The following is a 23,968-nucleotide window of genomic DNA, read 5'->3' as shown; positions in this document are numbered from 1 at the left end:
GCAGCACCGAGCAGCAGCCTGCCGGGAAGGTGTTCGGGTAGACGGGTAAATAGGCAGATATAAGATGGATAGGTAAAAACAACTTGTGCGAGGGATATGTCACACACCCACCAGCACAGTCCGCCCCTCAAAAAGTCACTTCGGCAAACTGTCGTGTGCGAAGTTCTCTCCGAGGACCCTCAGCAAAAGACCGTCACCCAGAAAGCCCCTCCTGACTCCGCAGCAGCCCCAAGGGGGCTCAGATGCTTTCCCCGAGGTGTGACTCCGGACACTGTGCTGGTTTCTAAAATATGCCCGAGTAGTAACAGGGTATGTGCTTGTTAGGTCCCGGCAGAGCTGCATCTTCGCTTACCCTGCTGCAAACCCTCCCGAGGGCTTGCTGTCCCGTTTGCTGTGGGAGCGTCGGCAGGGAAGGAGTACCGCTATTTTCCACATCTGTGCTTTGCAAACCCCCTTCCCTTGAGGTGGAACAGGGGCTGACAGGCTAGTTTTAAGGGGGCATAAAAATAACTAAGTAAAGTAAATCTGTTGTTAGGCTGGTTAATATGCAAAATAAGGGTCTGCACTTCCGTAGGGAACTCTGGAAAAGCTTGGAAACCAGTAATCTAGAACACTAAACCCAGCGTGTGGTCACGCTCTCAATATCCAGTCTTCTGGTACTTTGTCTGAATAAGACTGACAGAATTGGGTTCTACGTTTTCAGCTTTCTGTAAAGACACCGCAGACAACAGGAAGCTAAAACATGCACAAACTTAAAAGGAACTGACTTTCTTGCTACTTTCTATACACTATCCTTGATGCAGTTACTGTGTATTCAGCAAACTTAAATATCTGCTTGTTAGTGATCTCCAATAAACATTTATTTTGTGGCATGGTTTTTGCCTGCTTTTAGTTTAAGAAGTAATCCTACTGAGAGAAAGACTGTTTATTTGCTTAATAAGCCTTTCATAAACAAAGTATTTTTAGAAATAGTATTTTTAGTAAGACATTTTCTGTAAGCAGACTGAGGAATTTTAAGCTACCTAAGTGTGTGAGAAGCAAGTGTGATGAATGAGACACCTACCATTAGACTCGCGTATTTATTACATTGGTTTTGCCAAATACTATTGCTATCAGAAAGTTGTTCTTCTGGTCCGAACACAGCGTCTTCCATGCTCACATCTCGTTGGGCAGGTATTTATTGTCAGTTGGAGCTCTGTATAGGCTTACTTCTTAACAGAGAACCAGCTGCTCTTTGGGGACTGGCTTACAAAAAGCTTATTAAGAAACTGTAAATCGACTGTACTTTTCATCAAAATGTTTTCAAACAGACCGCTAACTATTCACATGCAGGTAACTTGATGACATCTCCGAGCTAAAAATTTTAAAAGGTAGTGGAAAAAAGGTATTACACTGTTAACAGCAAAATCTAAAAATTATATTTAGGGGAAAAATTGTTTCTCTAGGGTGAAGAGGCCTGCATACACTGTCTAGTTAACAGATCTCATTTACAGCTTTTTTTCTCAATTGCCAGATCATTAGTATGCAATGAGACAGCAACAGACATTGCAAGATGTGTAATGAAAGTGTAGAACCAAAATTTCTCATTATGAACAGTAATGTGCATTTGCTGTTACAACCTGCTATTATATAGATTTTTGGAGCCAGGTAAAGGCATTGTGAAGATCTGGTCTGATCTGTGGTGTTCACCCGGTGACCCTGGAAGCAAGGTCCCAAATCCTGTATCTTTAAAAAGGACATGCAACTCTTAAAGATTGCAGTGTCTTGTCAATGGTTAACCAATTTCACCCATACAATCCCAACAATTTCTTCTCCATGGCTGGGGTGTTAATCTGAAAAACTGCACACAGCTCTCTTTTGTAATACAGAACTTTCTTGACAAGGCTACGTACATTTAATTCTTTTAATATTTCCTCATAAATTGCTCCGCTTCACTCATTCATTGCTATCTCCTGAACTGCCTCCTGAATCACCAGAGTTGTTCTGGTAGTGAATGCCCAAAAATCAATGCACTGTAGGCAGGACCCCTCTTGTCCACGCTGGTAGGACACCCCTCAAAGCATGAATTTGACTATTTGAAACTTCCATCAAGCCGCCTGCCCCATTTCAGCGTGTCTCAGACATCCTGCTCTCCAGCTTCTTTTCTGCCCGTAAAGAGTTACAGTGCAATTGATTTCTGCTCTGTGGATAAAGGGTCTTTTTTCTTTTTAACTTGCATTTTAATGTCTGCGATACCTCACGCTGTTTCTGTCTTCAGTGGTGTTGCAGCAGTTCCCGTTGTTACCATCTGCAGATTTCATTAACATACCGTTTATGCTCCCTATTCCAGGTCATTAATAATAAAGATATTTAGTCTGGCTCTACTTAACCTTCCCCTGCATATCTCCCTAGGCACCTGCTCCCAGCTGTTTAACACTGCTTCTTGTAATCCTTCTGCTCACACCACCATTCAGTTGAAGTCAATGGAAATTTTTTCATATCAGCATTTGTGAGAAAGAATCAAATCTATTACTTAAAGATCCGTCTGTAACATTCACTCTACTGCATCACGTATATCCAAGTTGGTCATTCTATTTAAGCGTGGAAGAATTAGGTTTGACAGACTCAAAGTTCAGATAATCCTTGTGTCGCTTCTTTCCTTCTCTTTGTCCAGTGCTTACTGTTTATTTTCTATTACTTGGTCTTTAATTTGGTTATACAAAAATCAAGACTTACATCATTTTTGGCTTGCTATTACCTAGAGATACAGGACTTGCACGTGGATTGCACCACAGATCCATCCGGTCCATGATCCTGCTGCTGGCAGCAACCAACAGGTGCTTTTTGAGGAAAAAGGGGAAAAATATTAGTTCATCTGTCTGATACTGAAATTCCATCCTAGTCAGCACAGGAGATCAGTATGTAACTCAGGGCACAAAGTTTAATCACACGAATCGCTCTTTACTCTGCAGAGCTATAAAGAGACAGCAGAGTTCCCTGAAGTCAGTTGGCTGGAGTGAAATCTTGAGCATACTGGATTTGCTCAGCACTTCAGGAAATTGGTCTAAGAATTACGCAGGATTTTTAAAAAACAGAGCCAGTGGCAGAAGCTCTGCCGTGAAACCATCCTGCCATGGAATCATCAGGCCGACGGTGTGCCAGCTTGTGATGTCTAGCCAGGAGCTGCTTGCCCTTTTTAGCAGTATTACATGGACAGTCAATGAAATCCAGAAAGCCTGCATGTACGAGGAGGTATGGCAAGGGCCGTGGTCCTGGGCTTCTGCTACGGCTCACAGCTGCCTCACAAGAATTGGTGATACAGGTTGTCTTACTACCTATGGATCCCTGCTGACAGCACAGGATGCGTGCGGCTTGTTAAATTTAGAGAAGCCATAATCATGGTGAATCTTCAGCAATGCAAGCTCAGCCCCAGAGATGCACACACAGGTTGCTCATGGATGACAGCTGTTATAAAAAGGATTCATTTTAAATGTCTCGCTAAATGTTTGCAGGGTCTGATCATAAAGCTCAGAGTAATGGTTGAAAAATCTGATCGCACTGAAGTCAACAGCATGTTTACAGGTAGTGTTGATTTGTGATTCCATTCACGGTGCTGCAGAGCACAGGTGCCATTCCCTAACCAGCTGTAAACATCAGCTCTATCTTTATTCTCTGTTGTCTTAAGGTTACAATGATATTCATGGCTAGTTTGTAGGAATACATTCAGAGTCTTCTGCAAACACACTTCTGCACGAATTTAGCAAAAATCCTTTATGTGTATTCAAGAATTCATTCCCATTTCTGAATTTCCAGACTTCATGGCTTCTGTGTCTATCTCTGGGGCCTAATCCTGCATTTACTAAGGGTTAATTTACAGAGATTTAACTTCTATTGTCAGTGTTGATCTGATCATGGAATCCCATGTTAGCTAGTCCCTCACTCAAACGTTGCCCAGCTTGTGTTTTTTCTGCTGTTCAAAAACCAGTTTCGGTTTATAAGCATCCTTGGTTTGGTGCTCATCTATATAAAATCTTAATAAAATACAGGGAAGTCTTTTTTTACTGGTAAAAGCCAAGCTTGTCTGCAGTGCTTTTGAAAGAAGTCATACAAGAAGGCTTTCCTTTAAATAATACTCCAATGATTTCTGAGAACTTTATCCCAGACATTTTCCAGGATTTAACATTATCATGTGGCACAGCGTGCATATCCCAAAGATGCAGCTGAGGGAAAGAATAGAAGGGGATGCAGAACTGCCGTCCTTTTTATTCCACTACATGTTCATACAACTGTTCAGAAAATCACTGTTAGCGCTAGGCTATTTTATGCAAGCACCATACTTGCTTACTACCTGTGCATAAACCAAACTAAGCATAATGTGAACAAAGGAACACCTGCTATAGAGAAATAAAAGTCTTGCCAAGAAGGGGAAAAAAAGTTGTTAGCTCTTAATCCTGTAAGTGTTTCAGAGTGTGAAGTAAAGGGATGATGATCTGCTTATTAGACTTCTGATAACATCCAGCTGTTAGCCTAGTGCTAGCAGTGATTTTCTGAAGAGTCAGCTGTGTCTGCCTGCCCCAGCACAGCACCTGACTCACTGGATTTAGAAGGCTGGAAGCTATGAAGTGATAATATTATTAAAAATACTACATATGAAAGTAGTGGTACAGGACAAGACAGATGAAATCTTTACAAGAGTTTTACTTCGACAGAAACTTTTCTCTTGGCTTCCAGGCTTAGGATGTAAACGGCAGGAAGTTTGTTTTTCACTGGGAGCTCTCAAAGCAGTCGTAGGGTCGTAAGGAAAAGCAGCCTAGAACTAGTCACACTTCATTAGCAGTTCCAGTTCAGTACAAACCTGCTTCTTGTTCCAGCAGATCGAAACACAGCAGCCCGGCACAGCTCAGTGCTCCTGTCATTTGTAAATCAGGAGCGCTGGCTAGGCAGAGTGAGCCTCACATCCTAATAACCTGAATTCACAGGGCAAGGGCAACCCTCATCAAAATGGCTGGGCTGTCCAGTTTGCAGCAGTGGCCACAGCAGATGGCACAAGGATGCAGGGGACACTTGGGTGCCTAGCGGAAAGTTGCACTTCTCTGGTCCTCCGCTGCTCTTCCCAGCTGCTTCTGTTGTGTGTCCCCCCCCAGCTGGGTGCATCTTTCACTACCTATAGGAAAGAGTCAGTGAGAACTTGGAGCATGTGGTTTGCCCGGTTAATTAACCTGATCAAACATGTTTGCCCTGTTCTAGGAGAAAACATAAAAACATGACTTGTAGTGCTTGGAGTAATGGAGATCATAGAATCATAGAATCATTATGGTTGGAAGAGACCTCAAAGATCATCAAGTCCAACCATATACCAAATGCCACCAAGCTTGCTAAACCCACTAAACCATGTCCTGAAGCACCACATCTGAATGTTTTTTGAACACCTCCAGGGATGGTGACTCCACCACCTCCCTAGGGAGCCTGTTCCAATGCCTAACGACTCTTACAGTGAAGAAGTTCTTCCTAATATCCAGCCTGAACCTCCTCTGGCGCAACTTGAGACCGTTTTCTCTTGTCCTGTCGCTAGTTAACGGGGAGAAGAGACCGACCCCCACCTCGCTACCTTTCAGGTAGTTGTAGAGGGCGATCAGGTCTCCCCTCAGCCTCCTTTTCTCCAGATTAAACACCCCCAGCTCCCTCAGCCGCTCCCCATCAGACTTGTGCTCCAGGCCCTTCACCAGCTTTGTTGCTCTTCTCTGGACACGCTCCAGCAGCTCCATGTCCTTCTTGTAGCCAGGGGCCCAAAACTGAACACAGTATTTGAGGTGCGGCCTCACCAGCGCAGAGTACAAAGGGAAGCAGGTCACACAACTGCATTTATACGGCTAGGTTACTGGTGTTTGTTAGTGCTTCAGACCCAAATCACTCTGGGTGGCCTAAAAAGATAAAAATGAGGCTTTAGTTATATGGCCTTTCTTAACAGGTTTGAGCTGAAGATGCAGAACCTTGGATATGGCCCCAAAGGTTAGTGACATTTGAGTTAAGCGTTTAGTTTCAGGAGGCGTTACTTAGACTCTTCAGCCTTAAAGTTCTGGTCTAGATGCAAACCCACATCTATATTTTGGATCCATCTTTCAGTTTGGATCCTCTCTGATTCCTTTCAAACCTCATGTGGTGGAGTAGAGGTATCTACATAAAACTCTGCAATACGAGAGATTTTTCTATGGAAAGTAGGAAACCACACCCCATCATCCTTCCAAAAAACCCTCATTTATACCTGACTTCTGCCATGTGGGAATTCGGAGGGGGAAGTTTGTTGTAGACCATGATTCCAGTGACAGAGTTCTCTTGTTATTAGTGAAAACTATGTTTGCATCTAGAAGCATGTTCATGCTTTCCAGTAACATCATAAACCAGGTGCTAGAGATAATACAGTAGAGGAAATACCAGTGACTTGACATATGGTGCGTTTAACAATCCACCACTGAAATAATTCTCACTTGAGTTTGAAATGGGAATGTATCATGGTAGAAAAGCCTGTATTCCACTTTCTTCTCTTCTGCTGGCTACCAGACATTTTATTTCACATTGGTGTGAGATCCTGTAACATGAAGGTATTTCCTGGGGAAAGTAAGCAAGTATGAATGGGACAGAGCAGCTTTGCAAAAATATCTGCGACATCACAGATGTCTGGCTATGAGAGAACTGGCCAGATTTTTCTGTGAGGAAAACAAATTCCTTAAAAAGGACAAAGAATCCAGATTATATGGTCATTGCAAAAAAAAAAAAAAAAAAAAAAGAGTAGTCTCTCTTCTTTGATGACAGGATAATCGAGTTTGTGTTTGAAGCTGTGGTTCCATGGTTCCAAATTTATTTTAACCTGATAAACTGGTGATACTTCTGAAAAGGGCAGCTCTCTCCTGCCCCGGTCTACAGCTGCTGTTCACACTGGCTTGTTTGTGTAGGGCTCTGTGTGTATGTGACAAGACAGCTGAAGGACCAAAATCCAGCTTTTGATGATGTTACTCTGCAGTTGAACGAATGCCCTGATCAATCCTGTGGCCAGAAGAACACTGGCATCAACCCAGGGGCAGAGGCGAGAGGGAGAGCCAGGCTGCCTGTTTTGGCAAGTGCAGAGTTTGTTGACTAGAGGTGACCATGCAATCGGGGCAGACTTAGGCTGCCTCTTCCGCAGCTGGAACCTCTTCTTATCTCAGAGACCGCCTGAAAAGATAAAAGACTAACATTTTGACACCCAAGGAAGTGGTACAAACCCTGGGAAACACAATTTAGGAATCACTTTAAATCTATTGGGGTTTTCAAAATCAGTTATTTTGAAACTGCTGTGGGAGGGCGGGCATTGCATACTTAGTAGTTCATACCATCCCATAAATAATTATATTGATGACAAGTATTTAATTTATTCATTTTTCTTATGCAGTTTCCCCACTTCATCTACTGCATGGTGGTCCTGTCCTGATCCCAAGTAGAGGATCGCTTAAAACCCAGTGCAAGAATTTTTACCGTTTTTGCAGCACTTCACATTACAGTAAACATTACAGGCATGAGCATTTTGTCCGGTATCCAATCTTTGACTGTTGCTCAGTTTTTTAGCCTCAGGTGCTGTAATTTCCCATCCAAACACGGGAAATGATTGATGGAGTTTGCAAGAAAAAAAATGGCTGCTTCACTGTTAGGAAAACTTCCCAAGTAAAGAGGCAGTGAAATGCTGCAACAGAGCCTCTGGGCAGGCTGGGCATCTCCTCTGAAGGTTTGTTAAGAACAGTCTGGACAAACGTGGGCAGTTGGACTAGGTGATGTGTCTTCATGCTCTCTGCCTGCCGGTAACCGCCTGTAGGATGCTTCTGCTGAGCACCTTGTGTGGTCTCACCATCTACTGTGTCGAAGTAGGAGCAGGGGAAAAGGGCAGAAAAGGGTTTTCTGTTACCTGACAAGTGGGTGAGTGCTTCTGATAACATACATGAGGTCAGCACCCTCCCAAGGCGGGACGGGCTCTAGGGGAGGCGCACGGAGGGGTGGCTGGCAGGGCTTCCGGGCTGAATGCTTCTCCCGCCAAAGAGAGCCGTCATCCCAAAGAGAGCCGTCATCCCTCTCCAGCTGGACAGCGCAACCAGTGCTGAAGCAGGGCTGGCTTTGTAATGATGGGAGGAAGCTTAAAGGTACAAAGAGGACAGCTGGCACTGGAGTTAAACATATTAAACCCCTGTTTTTTTCTGGAGGTGCAAACATCTTTTCTAGAGTAATGACACATAGTTGTAATAATGAACAAGTTACAGCCATGGCCAGCAATTACGTCCAGTATAAGCAGGAAAAGGAGTAAAGAACAAAGCAACAAGTACATCACCACCACAATAACCAGCGTGGCTACACACTCCAGTACACGTACTTTGCTGTGTACTTAATCTTGTATTTCAAAAATCAAGCAGACTTGATCAGCTTTTACTCTCTTTGCTAAAAACAACGGCTGTAGTCAGCCAGGATCTGTATGACTTGAGACCATCATCTCACATCGTTGTTTCAGTGTCCAACGACATCCAGAGAGGAATGTCTAACCTTGGACTTTGTCGGTCCAAGCTGCATGTAAGTTACAAGCTTTCCAGCTCCTGCTAATCAGGAATTTCCAGAAACAGGGAATTAATAAGCAAAAAGAAAGGATCAAACAACAAACTAAGACAACAAAAAATAGAGGCTATACTCTTGAAGCTTTGGGACAATGCTTTACTTCAAAATGTAGCAGGAGAGGGCAGAAAAAGCATTACCTTTGCAGTTTCTCTCGGCGCGGGCCTGCAAATGTTACTCTTCTCTGGTTAGAAGAAGAGATAGCGGAGGTGAATTAGAGAAATAAATATAGAGTTCTGCTGTCAAGAGGAAGGTACCTTTAGAACCCTAAGTATACTAGGGAGCAAGAACTATTGCAGAAATAATATTACAATTTAATTCTATTTAAATTATATAATTTTAAAACATCGTGTCATAGCTTCAACAATAATAACGTTAACAAGGATTTGTACCAAGTTTTGAAGAACTCGAGGCAGATCAAAGCTTTGGAAATGCCCAAGTGTCCTTTTTAATGCTCTATTTACCCATTCAGTCCAAAATGCAAAACTTATTCTGCTTAAACCCCTGAATTTCACATTTTGGAAAGCCAGTCATTTAATACTTCAGTGTGCACCACAGGACCTAATCAGTTCTATAAGCTGCTCATGTTTTTTTCTTTACACTTTACAAATAAGAAGCCAGGCAGCAACAGCTACAGCTATTTTTCCTGGCAAAGAAAACAGAAACATTATATAAGTGTTTATGTCAAATGACATTATAATCATGTTTTCCACATGAATATATCTATTTTTAGAGATACTAATGAATCTTTATTATTTGCTTCCCTATAGAATTTCATACGATCCCACAAGGTACCCTAAATACATTCCCGAAGCGTACTGTCTGTGCAAAGGCTGCCTCATGGGGATCTTTGGCGAGGAGAATTTTCACTTCCGCAGCACCCCTGTGTACATGCCGACAGTCATCCTCCGTCGCACGTCGTCGTGTGCTGGGGGCCGGTACGTCTACACAGAAGATTACATCACTATCCCAGTGGGCTGCACTTGTGTACCTGAGCAAGAAAAAGAGGCTGAAAGTGTAAATTCCAGCATAGATAAGCAAGAAATGAAGCTGCTGGTAAGCCAGAACAAGCTGTCATCAGAATGAAGAATATATAAAGAGTCATGTTACAGTATTGGCTTCATGTCATCATTTCACCACCTCAGGAAACTGCACCACAGCAGCAAACATATTGACTTGTCCTCTTTTTCTATTTACAGTTATTTCAGTTATAAGATTGAAAGTTTTGTCCAGTCACTCAGATCATTGGAGATGACAATTCATATTAAAAGCTTCTTTAGTTCATGTAAGTATTTGTTGCAAATTCCAAAGTCGCTTTTTTTCCCCCCTTAGAGCAGAACATTTTATCCTTGCTTATTCACAGTAAATTTTAGAAGATGATGCAACTGTAAGACATGCTAGCTATTACTATAGCAGACTACTGGTTGGAGATATTTTTAAGGAATCTCTTCTACTCTGCTTTTAAATACTCTGATATAAAAATCACATAGCTGCCGTACATGTGCCAAATCAGCAGTTTTAATCGGCAGGTTTCTCAGGCTGGGGGAGCCTTCCTTTATATTGCACATCTCAACTCCAGGCAGCGTTCTCGGCTTGTTACAGCTTTGGCTATTTATACACTACAGCAAGGAAACCTTTGCTGAGTTTGAGTCATTCATGAAACAATATTCTATGAGTTTGCTATTTTTAAACTTGCCAAATTGCTAAGGGTACCAAAGTGTTGAGAAGAAGCATGCTAGATATTGTAGAACTGCAGCGGGCTTTTCCGATGTGGACCAAGTCTAATTACACAGAATGTTATCACTTAGAAAAAACACAGTTTGGGTCCCAAGATTCTATATTAGATTTAATTCATCGTTAACTGCTTACCTGTTTCTTGTGACAAAACTGTATTCTGTACAGTTGAAAGGCCAAAACCTTTTTCATGTCAGGAGAGGAGATTCCCCATTAAAAAAAAAAAAGTATGAAGGATCAGCTTCATCTTGAGTACACAGGCTAGGTTTTAACTTCTACATGCTACACTGAGGCGAGTCCCAGCCAAACCAAACTGATTTATACAATTAGTGTTACTCATTTTCCCCTGTGCTACATGTAAAGGAAAATCACCTGCAAAAGATGCTGGTCTGCGGAAGAGAAGTCTTCCATCTTTGCAGCTTACAGGAATTTGATGGCAAGCCGTAATGAGAAACCCTGGCTATGCAAAAACTTGCATTTCCAGAACAAGAGACTGAAGGCTGACTCAGTCTAGTGAACGAGAATTGGGAATAACGAGGCATACCTTGCGTGAACATAACTCCTCAGAGGGCCACAATCACCAAAGGTGATAAATCTCTGAATGCACAGCAGAGAATGTCTTTTACAGTTGAAGGATCATGACTGCAATATCATTACAAAAAGGAATAAATACCATATGCAGCAATGTATTTGCTACACCAAGAATCTCAAAATTGAGCTTCATTCATAGCAGAGAAAGTCCCTACGCTACACAAACACACACTTCTGTGGAGTCTCATTGGATGAAGAATGGAAAGCTAACAAGAATGAAAATCATATGACAACTCCTTGTGTTGGTGCTTGACTGTGCTCTTTATGACTCAGTCTAGTAGAATAGTATTTTTATAATGCAATCTGTGTAGCTTCTTAGAAAGCCTAAAACAGCTTTAAGAACTCCAGAAACCAATAAAAGATTCCCATCACAATGTCAGATTGAAGTTTATAAATGCATTTCTTGCGCAGATGCTTTTCCCCAATTCTGCTTGTCTTTAGATCTGCGTTTCCTCAAATTGCGATGCCTCTATCTCAAGGGGATTCGCAAAGGAGAGTTCAAAGAAGGTCATGAAGTGTTTGTACTACTCCGAGAACAGCTAATTGCCTAGCTGCTGCCTGCAATTATAGGTAGTTACCTGTTCCCTGGAGAATGTAAATACTTGCAGCAATTACATCCACTTTTCCTTCCTCCTAATGTGGAAGGACTTCTCACCCTCTGAGAAAAGGGAAATGGTGACCAAAGACACAGGGGCTCAAAAGGGAAGCAGACCCACAAAACTGGAGAGACACTGCGTTAGGTGATGCTTCAGCAGTCTAACCTGTTTCAGTGTCACTATTAAGTTGTGGGGTTTTTTTCTCCACACACACACTTCAGACAGGGGGAAGTTGGACCTTCAGACTCCACAGCATAGAAAGCGAAGTCTTCACAATAAAAGGCAGTAAAAAGTCCCCCCAAAGGACGATAAAAAAATGCCAAACCACAGAGCCCTTCACAGTTAGTAAATGCCCAGAAGGGCTACCAGCTGAAGCTCTGGCTAAATGCTTACCCTCCAGCAAAACTCATCTGTCTGCCCACACGCTTTTGTTACACAAATTTGTCTGCAACAAAGTGGATTTATTTGCATTATGTGGCAAAAAAACCCCTCACTTTTTGTTGCAACTCTCTTGCAGGCATAAATTACGGAGTCACTTTGAGGTTTTCAAGTAACTAGAGCATGTTCTGGGAATTCCTGGGGGTTGCAGGCTAAGATCAGGTAAATGGAACATAATCGGGTTTGCCAATCCAGAAAAACAGATGCTTTAGCTTACATCTAGCCTCAGGAATTGGATGACTGAAAGGAAAGTACTAGAGAACTGCAAAACCTCAGTGGATCAATAGATTATGTATTTTGGCGACCTCCTTCTCCTCGTGCGGCAACAAGAGCGGAAAGCTTCCTATGGTTACAAGCAACCTCACGTTATCTTACTCCGAAGCCCATTTTCCTTTTTTAATCCTCACCCTTTTCTGTGTCAGAGTTTTTAGCTGAGCCCACTTGCTTCCCGATCCAGCTTTCCAGTTAGGTGTCTCTTAAAAGCTGTGTTTATGTTTTAGCAGGAGCAACTGTTTGATAATAATTTGTTAGTGAACAACTGTTTGTTACTACTTAACATCAAGAACTAATAGCTACACAAACATTTGTTAACCTTCAAAGTATCTTTCCATATATAAACCCTTTCCATGTTACTCATGTGGGAAAGGTCGAGTAGTAAATGTAGTTTGCGTTTGTTTGGAATTACTTTTTTTTAAAAGAGCTCATCACATCATGGATTTATATCGGTTTCCCTTCAACTGTGGTGTGACATTTTCCAGCTTTTAGCCCTCTGGCTACAGCTGCCGCAGCCTTGCCTTTCATTTGCATGGGGGGGAGGGAGGCTTCACTGGAGTTGCTTCAAGGCTTCACAAACTTGACAGAAGGCAGACACGAAATGCCTCATTGAACCAACTCCAGGCCCAATAAACGCAAACAATTCAAAGCTGAAACTATCTGGCAGCTGCAGCTGATTTGAGAAAAATTTTGTTGTGCCAGGAAAATCTTTTCCTTCAATGAGGTTGTCCCTGGAATACGTTAGGAGCCACACAACACAGAACAATATCCTCAGTAAAGAGATTATTTTTCTTCTCTGTAGTATCACTTAAGATTAGATTGGAAAATTCACATCAGGCAGGAAGGCTGAGAAAAGCCCGAGATGCTAGTTTTGGTTTACTAACCAGTCATTACATGAAGGTGTTTGAATAGGCGGAGGTCTGCAGCTGCAAGCGAGCATGAAATCGCATGGGGGAACACAAACATGAAAGCAACAAGGGGAAAAGGGAAAAAGGCTGTGATGTGCTCAGGAAGTATAAACACCCATCAATCAGAAAGTATAAACACCCATCAGTCTCACTGGGCTTAGGGAATGGCGATAATTACCTGGACTACGGCACAGGAGGGAGATGGAGTCAGTCCAACACGTTTTGCTGAGTAGTGGCATGAGCTACCTCTTGGTTTTGCTGTACTCCCATCTAAGGAGGCTGCAGAACAGGAGCAGACCGAGTGGCAGCACAGCTCTGACACTGGATGACAAGGGGCTTCTGCAACCCCAACCCAGCCGCCCTGTTTCCCACCGCGCTGCACCGCACCAGGGCTGCACCGTGCCGGGACCCCAGGGAGGGTGACCAAACCAGCCACTGGAGGTAATTCCCACTTGCTCTGGTACAGAGGGGTGAAGGCAGTTGTGTGGTACAGAGACGGGCTAACTACGCAACATCGAGCTGAGAGCAACACCGTTTTTAAGGGGAAGTGCAGATTAGATCTTAGTGGAAGCGGTACCTTGGACTTCATGCAACAGCATTTCTAGAAATGTTTCATTTGTCATCTGGGGTGAGGCGCAGACAGCTGCAGTACATTCTCTTCCACCTACAGCTATCGGCCTGTGCACAAGCCCCCAGGTTTCCTCTGCCAAGCACCACGTTCATACCGGCAGCAGGGCACTGAGACGTCCTGCTGCTGCACGGTGCCTGTTACTGCAGCCAAGAGGCCGTAGCACATACGACTCTGCAGTCATAAATACCACTGGCAAAGCAGGATGGTGGTCACACTTCACCACGGTCTGGTCCAATAGAAAGTCCAACCATGAGTCTTCTACAATAAAGCAAGCCAATCACTACTGGACACTGAAGGTTTCTTTCATGAGCCTATTACAGAAAAAAAAGATTCTTCTGTCACATAGTATTTCTTAAAGTTACTGCAATGGCACAAAGTACAAATTCACTGCAAATTTTTGTGACTTGCAGCCTTCTCAGAAACACAGCTACTTCCTTGGAAACAGGTACGACAAAAATAGTTTACCTCCTACCGCTGATGAAGGCCATGAATGCCACTAGTCAAGCTCTGCTTGGGCAGCCGCCTGCACTCACCCGGCTTTTAAGAGGGAAGCTGGTGGACAATGGGGTGCTCTGTTGAGTGCATCTACACAGATTTACGTGTCCCCTCATTTTCATAATCCTGCATCTTCACAGTGCCTCTTTTCAGCGCCATCGGACCTACATGTGAGATGCAGCACGCACTTACTTGGTGAACTGAATTTCTTGGCACAACTGAATGATGTACTTTTTATTTTTTTTAAGAAAGGTCTCTGATGAAATTAGCAAAGTTGTCTTTTACTGCTGATATAGAGAGCCCAAGAACACGCATTTACCAAAATGATCCAGACAACTGAAGGCATTAATAGCAAAGCAGCAACATAGGTGAAGCTTGTATTTGAATGGCACGTCCCAATTTAGGTGGGTGGTGGGGGAAGAATATCGTCCCTTCTGGCAATCATCATACCTGTCCCACTTGAAGCCTCTACATAGTTAAAAACAAAGTTTCTGGAGTTACTTCATTGTCTCCATCTGCTCAGTGTGCAAGATACTGAGGTAATAAACATAAAACAGTTTACAATTGTGAAGTATACATTTGTGCCAATAGCTATGCATTTAACATTCTGGTTTGCTTTATTTTGAAACTGGCTACATAAAAGTAATGGCATAGCCCTCCTGGAAAACAGCTGAAGCCAGCTGTACGTCACCTATGGCCAGTCGTTTTCGGGGGGATTCTGGCTTTATTGGGCTCGGCAGCAAGGATGGCTTCTGGTTTGAAAGGCAAAACTGTATTGGCCGTGGGCTGACACAGACCGTCAGAAGAGCCCGGTCTCCATTCTCCCTGCGAGCTCTTCCTCTGCTGCACTCTCCTCGTTTTAACAATACCTTTTGTGAGCCTGACTGATTCAGAAACAAAGAGAAAGAAAACTGGTATCATGAAACTCAGGAGTACTGTACAGGGGGAGAGAGGGGAGGAAGCAGCAGATATGAAATGTGAGGAGGGAAAAGCCTTAGGAAGTGACCAGATCTCTTGGAAAAATGGGAGAACAACAGTGGCTTGGACAGGTATTTATGAACCAGTGTTGTGTCCAGCTCAGGACACACCATTCTCTGAGCACCGAGAGAGGGTTATATTCCATCTACATTATCCCTGCTCATTTATTTACTCCGCCCAATGGGAAAATCTGCATCCAAACAGCAGAAATGCACAGGAACATGAGTATTATCTCTGCCTTATTAAAAGTCTTGTCTCTCAAGCTTAATTAGGTTTCTTCCCACCACAAAATAAATTTCTTAATACTTCAGTTTAGGTGCTTCCTTTTGTAGATGCAGCATTTCTGTTAGCCTTTTACACAGCCCCAATATCTAAATATGGCATATAAAGACAAGTATTTATATTTTGTATAGTATGTTTATAACCGATAAAACTGTTGAGTGCCTTGGAATTTATGAACCTGCTTTCACCCAAAAGCACATTAGTAGTGTAGTCAAAAGGTTAGTCAAAGCTGGCTTTAAAAATTCCCAGTAACAAAAAATCTCTACTATCCCAAAGCAAAGTTTTGCTAATGTATCGTCCATTTTGATTCAAATAATTGATTGAAATATAGGCCAAACCTTGTAGAGAAATGTTAACATTTCTCTATCAGAAACAGTGGGAGTTTATCAATACATTATGTTATACCCCAGTGGCCTCGTAAGAGTCAACAATTTCTAAGATGCTTCTATTCTACTGCTCTGCTGCTGGCTGTGCAACAGGAGGCAAAGATAAAACTGGGCAACTGGAAAAAGAGGACTGTTCTTGTAACTACAAACTTGAGGTACCTGGAAATCATCTTTAGCTTGATAGTGAAATCTGCCAAAAAGCAGGCACTATGTCTAATCAGATCCATTCTGGTTCAAGCTTTAAGGGACTAACATGTATGGGTTGTTACTACAGAAGTATCTCACAACCACTAGTAAGAGTAACTCAAAGGGAGAATCCATGTCTGAAGCACTAATGCAAGGACTGGCTGACGTGTTGCATTTTTATTTAGTAATTACTTCGTATTTTAGGTGATTTGGCCTTACTAATGCATAGGATTCTTAATGAAAGTAAAGCTCTCTCTAATGCAGAAATCCTTGTTGTGCTTTTTTCAAGGAGACATCAGGTTTATACCACCTCTGGAGATTAGCTTAACTAGGAAATAGAACAGCCTAGTTGTGTGGGTTTTCAAAAGCTCATGATTTTCTGTTGCGCTAACACATAAACACCACAAAATAAATGCACCGTACTTCTGCAAAGAGGTGTTTAATGACTTAGATTACTTTTTCTCTTACAGCATACATTCATACACAAATTTATACGGTGGTAAATGATGACAAAATAGATCTTGCCTTTTACAAAAAGTCTGGGTTTGTGACAAGGCTTTAGAGAAGAGGTGAAATAATAACCACAAGTTTTTAAAAAGCCGGTCTGGCAACAATAGTGGATAGTAGGTCTTCTGTTACTTGGCAACTGGTAGGTAGTTCTGATTATTATTAAAAGCAACTGGACAGGCCTCCCCAGAAGGAGACCTATTTTCTCTTCTAGTTATCCTTTATAAAAACATCAGCCTGCTGGGTAGTGCATCTGAAACACATGACACGTTCAGAACAAACATCTGTCAATGCCTTTACTAAAGGAGCATCTCGCAAGATTAAAAGGAGACCACTATTCATGCTCTTTCAACCATCCACTAGCTACTAAGTCATCAGTTCTGATGCAGTGATGATTCTGATGTCTGTGAGGCAAGCACCTATGTGCTGCTATACGCCAACCAGCTAAAATCACTTCAGGGAGGTCACTGAAGAGTGCTTGAATGGTAAAAACTACCAGTTAGAATGAAACTCTTAACAGAGAAGTTCCCATTATCCAGCACCTGCGTTGTTTGGTCCCCATTTACCTAACAGGTAAGATACAAAACACAGTAACTGCAAATGCTTACACATTTAAAAGAGAGAGGCTATCACACCCTGTTGATTAAAGCTAGCCCAGAAAATAGCACTTGGAGCTGAATATTTCAGCATTGAGAAATGTGCAGTCACTGAAAGGAGCTTGACTGAAGAAGTTGTAGATCTTCTTATGAGAATCAGTCCAGTCCAGAAGCATAGTTCACGTAACATCGAAATTCATTGGCTAAATTTCGCGAGTGTTTTGGAATAAACGTGCACATCTTCACACCGAGATGTTTTGCTGCCAGTTCCTCCATGATTGCACCTGCAGCAAAAATAATTAACATTCGATGAGAAAAACAGTAATGGAATGTTTGGGCTTTTTTAATAGCTCCTCCCAAATGCATATAGAGAGAGCCTGCCTTTTTTACGGAAGCAAGGCTTAAAGCAGCTACACTGTCAGCCCTCTTTAACAACTGAATCTATTGCGAAATTTAAAATAAATCTAAAAGAATGAAGATGCTCCAAGGATATGAATGTCCGAGAAGTTTCACAAGAACAGGCAGAGGGTAAGATCAGTGCCCCTTTTATAGAAAACAGAAACTTGAACTCAATCTTTTTGCTACGTGCCAAAGAAATTACATGGTAGGGAGCCATGGGAAATGCAAACAGATTACATATACTCTTTCACTTAAATAAACTGCAGTGCAATACTTACAGCTACACACTGAGAAATCACTTCCTCGAGCAGTATTTCTCAAACTTTGTAAACTAAAGGATGACCTATCCATTTTAGGGAAAAAAATTCTGAGAACCATCCTTGTGCATGACTGCCATGTGCAAATAAACAAAGTAGGCTTTCTGGCCATATATTATTTTAATTTTTCTTTATTTTGCCTGCTTGGTTAAATTCCCTTGAATTGTATGTATAGAGGGGTTTTGTCCTTTGTTTTTTTGCAAGTTTCCTGAATGTCTTCAGCTATCTTGGAATAAGATTACAGTTTAAGAAACACAATGAATAAGGCAGATACTTATCACTTCTTAAACCAGCAAGTGCATCTTCAGGAAGAAGGACCTGCAAGTACAGTTGGTAAGTTATCTAGTTTCAGTGCCCTTATCACTGGTTTTTAATTCCTCCTGCTGTATTTCAGTGCCTGAGACCTCCTCACTTGAATCACAGTAGCAGAATCCCCTCACACCTTCATTCACATTACAATTTCTACGTTTACCAGTAAGGACAGGTAATATGAAAAAAAAAGTCAACTTTGTTCTTCTTTTCAAGATTTAGCTAAAATCATCCCACTTTACTCAGCAAAGGCCATTCCAACCTATTTGTCATTCTTTCTATGTAGCTCACCTTAGATGCCAAGTATTATGTGGCAGCTGAAATCCTGCAGCTACTGACATATTTAAAAAAAAAAAATCACAAATTCGTAAGGTTATTGAACAAGACATTAACACTAAGTTGCACCTCTGTTTGTCATACCCAGATTTCAATCACTGGAATTATACAGAGCAGCCCTTTTACAAGAAAAAAAATATTTCTGGAACTTTGTGGGATGATCTTATAATTCTTAAAAAATTTAGTAAAATTCGTAATGCCGTATGAAAAAAGTACTGACTTCAACTATTAAAAAACAAGTCTTCAGTTTAAAATAAAGGTTGAACTAAAGTATTCCAATAAAAAGCTTAGGATACATATTCCTTCTTGAATTAACGATAAATTAGTATTACTGAATTAGTATTTTTCTCACTTTGTCTTTTTAGAGAGAGAAAAGATGCTTAATGGTGACCTAGTATTTTTATGAATTATACCTGTGCAAAGCAGAATCTTTCCATTTGTTAAGTATTTGATGGTCTCTGCAGTTTTTTGAAGACACTCCTCAGACAGATAGGGTGGATCTGCTATTACAATGTCAAAACTGTGTGGCAGGAGAGTTTCAGGTAAGTTCAACGGGTGGTTGTAATCATAAAAGATAAATTCTTCTCCATATACAGAAAACCTTCTGTCATACTCCAGTATACGCACTGAAAAATCTTTACCATCCTGTTCCTTCAGTTTCTGGTACACACTCGGTGCACTAACACATGCTATCCTGAAAAAGGGACAATAACTTAGAATATTAATTTAAAAGGCAAACAACCACAAAACCCGCCCTACAGCAGTCTTCAGGGCTGCTTTGGGAAAACATTTTAAACATTAGTCCCCAAAATGTAAGTTCTTCTTCCTCCATTCTAAAAAATAATTACTTTAATAACAGAGTTTTAAGTATTAAAGCTGTTACCTATTCAACCTCCAAGCTGCACAAAGACCTTAACCTTAACTACAGAGAAAATCTTGTTTCAGAATAGCAAGGAAATATACTTGAAAACTTAAAATTAAAAACGGCTCCTTACAGAAATAGGAAGAAAACCAAGTTTTTCCATCTGTTCTACAGAAACATCATACGAAAATGGAGAACATAATTACGAGTCATTAATATGCTCTGCAGCTCTTTGTGTTTCTCAAAAAATAAAAAGATTCAAAGTAAACTTAGAAGGCAGAGCCTACAGCATTCAATGAAATGCTAAATGGTAAGATCAGTACGAACTATTAATTAAATAATAGCAAAGCATTTCTGCAATACCTAATTGAGCAAGGATGAAGAACGAGTAATGAATTAAACTGCATGCTCTGTCTACATAGTAGAAACAAAATAGTTGCAGAAAAGACATGTTAAATCTACAACGTAATTATTAAAACCTACCTGCCACCTTTTCCAGCTGCCACAACCGCTTCGTTAGCCAGGCGTGATGCAGTATCATCGCTGTACCAAAACTGGCTGAGTTGCTGAGAAAGGCAATGCGCAATTACAAACGGCATCACATCTTCTGACTGTGCTATATACACTTAGGTGTGGTGAGTCATATTGGAAGAAAACCAAAACCCATAGCAACTTCTCAGTTCACAACCTGTAAGGCTGGAAAGGTAACTATTTTCCTGACAGTCTTTTTACATCTGTAATCCAGCAACACGCAGCAGGTAGCTTACACTGTGTGTTTCCAAAGCATCTACCCCAGTATCAGGAAAACAAAGTAATGCACAAGCACTGACGAGGTCAGTTCAAACCCAATGTGCAGATGCACAATATTTCTGTGTTCTTAAATTGAGTTACTTTAGCGGAAGAGGGAAAAGGAACTTGAGAAGTGACATTATAGAAGGAAATAAAGGATAAAAGTACTAAATCAGAAGAGATCAGAAAAAGGAAAAAAACCAAAGCCAAGCCAGAGACAAATCAAAAATCAGTCTGTCAGAAGGAAAAAAAGCAGCAAAGCAGCCATCCACAAATCCAAAGGACTAAAACAGAAAGAAATACAACGTGAAAGGAAAGATCACTTGACCTTGCTACACTGCATTTGCCTCAAACTGAGGGAAGAATCTTTACTACCTACACATGCCAGGCTGGAGTTAAAATTTCCAGAAGGGATAGATACTTCTGTTGGCAGCTTTATTCCCTCTCCATGCAATTTCAGTTTGTACTCCCCACGCACATGTAGAACAGACAGCTATACCCAGATTTAATATTAAAGCAAATGTCCCTACAGCGTTACTGTCCATGAATAGTTTGATTTTGCTACTCTAGGAGCATCCTGAGTGTTCCCCTTTTTAATGTCATTTCATTATCTGCCCACAAAAGAAACTCTGTAAAGGCTATTCCTCTAACTCTGCTTCATTCACTGAAGTTTAGAGTTTCTTACCCAGTCTTCTTCTATCGAGCCAATGGAATATTGATTAAACCCTTGGGAGGTCTTCATGCCTTCTCTCTGCTGTTGTTCCAAATAGAAGTCCTGGAGGGCAGCCAACGTATGGGATGAAAGCTGGGGAATGTCATCATCATCATCATCCATTTTTCTAGACGTCCACCAGAGGAAAAAAAAAATAAATATTAAATTAACCCTTTTCAATGGTGAACACTTTTAATAATGGCATAGTCTGCTGAGATAAAACGACCTCCAACAACGACGCAGATTTAGTCTAACAGCTAGTTAGGGAAAAGCTCCTAACAAGAGAAAATGTATTCCCTCTACTTAGGAGCTCTTAAACCAGCGAGAGGCTGATTGGAAATAACATGTCTCCAGGGAGAATTCAGGAACAGCAGCAACACTGTTCCCTTTCTATACAACACAGATTCGGCTTGTATTCATACAGAGAAGCTGTCATTACAGTTCTTGATTTCCTGAATCTGTACACCTTTTTTTATCAGCTTCCAGAAAAAAAACCAAAAACACCTTCAGTGGATTTGGCAAATCTTACAGAAATTATTCCCTTCCTTCCTAGGAATAATGATAGCTACTGGTCATTCCTTCCCATGTTCAAAAGTCACACAATTCTGACTCAGAATGAAGTACACTAGTATTCGAGGCTCAGCATCATCTGGCTTTAACTTCCACACTGTAAAAAGATTCCTCTGAATGGCAGAAATCTACCAACAACAGCTGGCAAGAAGCTCAAGAAGATGTTTTTCTAAGATAACACTACTCGACCAAAAATTTGTGTACTTTGCGCATATGGAGATAACTCAGAAAGACACGGTATGTACTAACGGAAAAGTACAGCCATTTTCAGAAAACTCTGGAACTGGGTTACACTGCACAGTATCACTTAACCCTGCTCACCCTGGGCAGCTCAGCAGCACCTGTCCTGAGAGAAAGCCGAAGCATTTGTGTCCATCCCAGAAGAGACACTGCCACCTCCAGGAATGAAGGTGATGAAAGCAGGAACCTAGCATGGGAAAAGTACTGAAGAAAACTGGAAAAGGTTCTTTTCTCAAGAAACCCATTTTCTCTGCGTCTGATCCAAGAACCAACACACAAGCCATGACTTTAACAGAACCTGGAAACGGGCGTACGCCTGCCTTTGTGCAGAAGTCACCAAGAAAGCCGTGTGCCATCTGAACTGCGTGCAACTTCAAGAGTGAAGTATAACTTCAAGTATAGCTGCTCACGGTTTTTCTTCTCCTCATTCCCTGCATTGCAATGAGAACTCCAGCATTTGCAGTATCCTCCCCTTCCACCCTTCCCTCCATGCTGCTCAACCTACCAGAGCTTTCAAGACATTTCCTAAAACACAGCTTCTCCCTACTTGCTGGAAAACTGGTGCCAGTAACCTCCCACTGTGAGATAACTCATCGGCATTCACTAGGACAGTTACTCTGCCATTCCACCGACAGGGTACGCACCTACATGCGATAAGAGTAACGCGCTTGGCTTTTCCAGAGTATCGTTTATTGACTTGCTGGCTTGTGAGGCCAGGTTGGCCAAACAGGGAATCGTTCAGAGCCTAAGGACCCACCTATGCCATTAGCCTCACTCAAGAGGAGAATTCTGGAGTCAAGCTACCTAGTAAAACCAAAATTGCTAATTTTGTCCCTAGTTTTTTGTTGAATAAAACATAAATGCTTAAAATTGTTTATATTATTAAATTATGTGTTATTTAAACTATTTACTATAAAAATGACTTCAAGTTCACACAGATAATACAGTTTCTAGCAACAATGCTCTAACAATAATGAATGCTACAATCCATTTTAGGCCCTAGTACTTATACAAGAACTTTTTTTGTTAGGGCAGATGTTAGAAGTTTAAAATCACTCCTCATCTCACAACCTTCTTTTTTATTAAGGGCTTCATACATGTAGTAATCTGGTTTGCTATTATCCTCTAGGCAAGGACACATCTATTCTTTGACACCAAGAAACAGAAACAGATGCAAACTTGCAGTTCTTAAGACAAAAGTTGAAATTTTGATTTTATGTTCAGTGAGCCCATACAGGCATTTACAAGGACTAAATCCATGCCCACGAAATGAAACCCTCACAGATGAAACTGATGATGAAGCATTACCCATTGTTTCAGTAGATAAAAAGGCACGCAGCCATAGACATCTTTTTTCTATAAATATTTTTTTAGTTGATTTTTTAATAGTCTTCCTTTCGGTTTATAAATTAAAGCCTTAGGAACCAAGCAGTAATTAACTGTGAGGCTGCAAAGAGAGGTAACTCAGAACATATGGTAGAAATACTAGGTACACCTATTAAGAAAACACCTTCAAAATTCAAGATATTTTTATGAACATACATATGTTGTCTACATACACTGACTTCGGTCATTAGCATGAAGACATTTTCATGCTCCAGAACTACATCAGAAACTATTAAAGTAAGTGAGTTTATGTGAACAAGACTTGTAAATTCCTTTGGCTTCAAGGGAGAAAGTTCCACTGTTTGAAAGCCCCTCTATACCCCCCCCCAGAAAGTTCACAGCTCTCAAGCCCAGAAACAACCCTGGAAGTTTTGGAGGAGGACGGGAGGAAGCAGAGAAACCCACAGTGCCTCTGGCGCTTCGGGATCCTTTCAACGCTAGTAACTCCCACGGCCCCTGAGCCCTGAGCTCCAGCTGGCCCACCCGTGCTTGCCCCAGGCCCTGGCTCTCTCCACGAGCAGCCCACACTCTGTTCTCACGCAGACTCTCTACAAGAGCCACACGACGGGACGGGGTTGCATTTTAGGAATGCCCTGGGATTCAGACTGTTCGTAACACATACGGTGCTGATACAGCCAAGAGTAAGTTTAACTTATTCATCATTCAGACCTGGACGAAGGGACAGAGTGAACCCTCAGCAAGTTTACTGATGACGCAAACCTGGGAGGAGCGGCTGATACACCAGAAGGTTGCGCTGCCATTCAGCAAGACCTGGACAGGCTGGAGAGTTGGGGGAGTGGGACCTGATGAAGTTCAAGAAGGGCAAGTGTAGGGTCCTGCACC

General features: G+C 41.7%; 2 protein-coding genes across 2 annotated transcripts; one reads left to right on the top strand and one right to left on the bottom strand.

Moving 5' to 3' along the window:
• The first annotated feature begins 3,147 nt into the window (after window positions 1-3,147).
• Window positions 3,148-9,690, top strand: IL17D (interleukin 17D). The gene is made up of 4 exons (XM_009698897.1): window positions 3,148-3,231; window positions 3,492-3,561; window positions 8,600-8,737; window positions 9,338-9,690. The coding sequence occupies exons 1-4, from the start codon at window positions 3,148-3,150 to the stop codon at window positions 9,688-9,690; spliced, it is 645 nt and encodes a 214-aa protein (XP_009697199.1).
• A 7,242-nt stretch (window positions 9,691-16,932) lies between these two features.
• On the bottom strand, window positions 16,933-21,055 carry N6AMT2 (N-6 adenine-specific DNA methyltransferase 2 (putative)). Its single transcript, XM_009698896.1, has 4 exons — window positions 20,903-21,055; window positions 19,912-19,994; window positions 18,980-19,260; window positions 16,933-17,489 (listed from the first exon to the last, which is right to left on the bottom strand). Exons 1-4 carry the CDS (start codon window positions 21,050-21,052, stop codon window positions 17,362-17,364), a joined length of 642 nt encoding a protein of 213 aa, XP_009697198.1. The 5' UTR covers window positions 21,053-21,055; the 3' UTR covers window positions 16,933-17,361.
• Window positions 21,056-23,968: the final 2,913 nt, after the last annotated feature.

Source organism: Cariama cristata, unplaced genomic scaffold, assembly GCF_000690535.1.
Source record: "Cariama cristata isolate BGI_N322 unplaced genomic scaffold, ASM69053v1 scaffold41234, whole genome shotgun sequence".
NCBI lineage: Eukaryota > Metazoa > Chordata > Aves > Cariamiformes > Cariamidae > Cariama > Cariama cristata.
The sequence above is the reverse complement of the archived record's forward strand: the minus strand, read 5'-3'. Positions and strand labels throughout refer to the sequence as shown.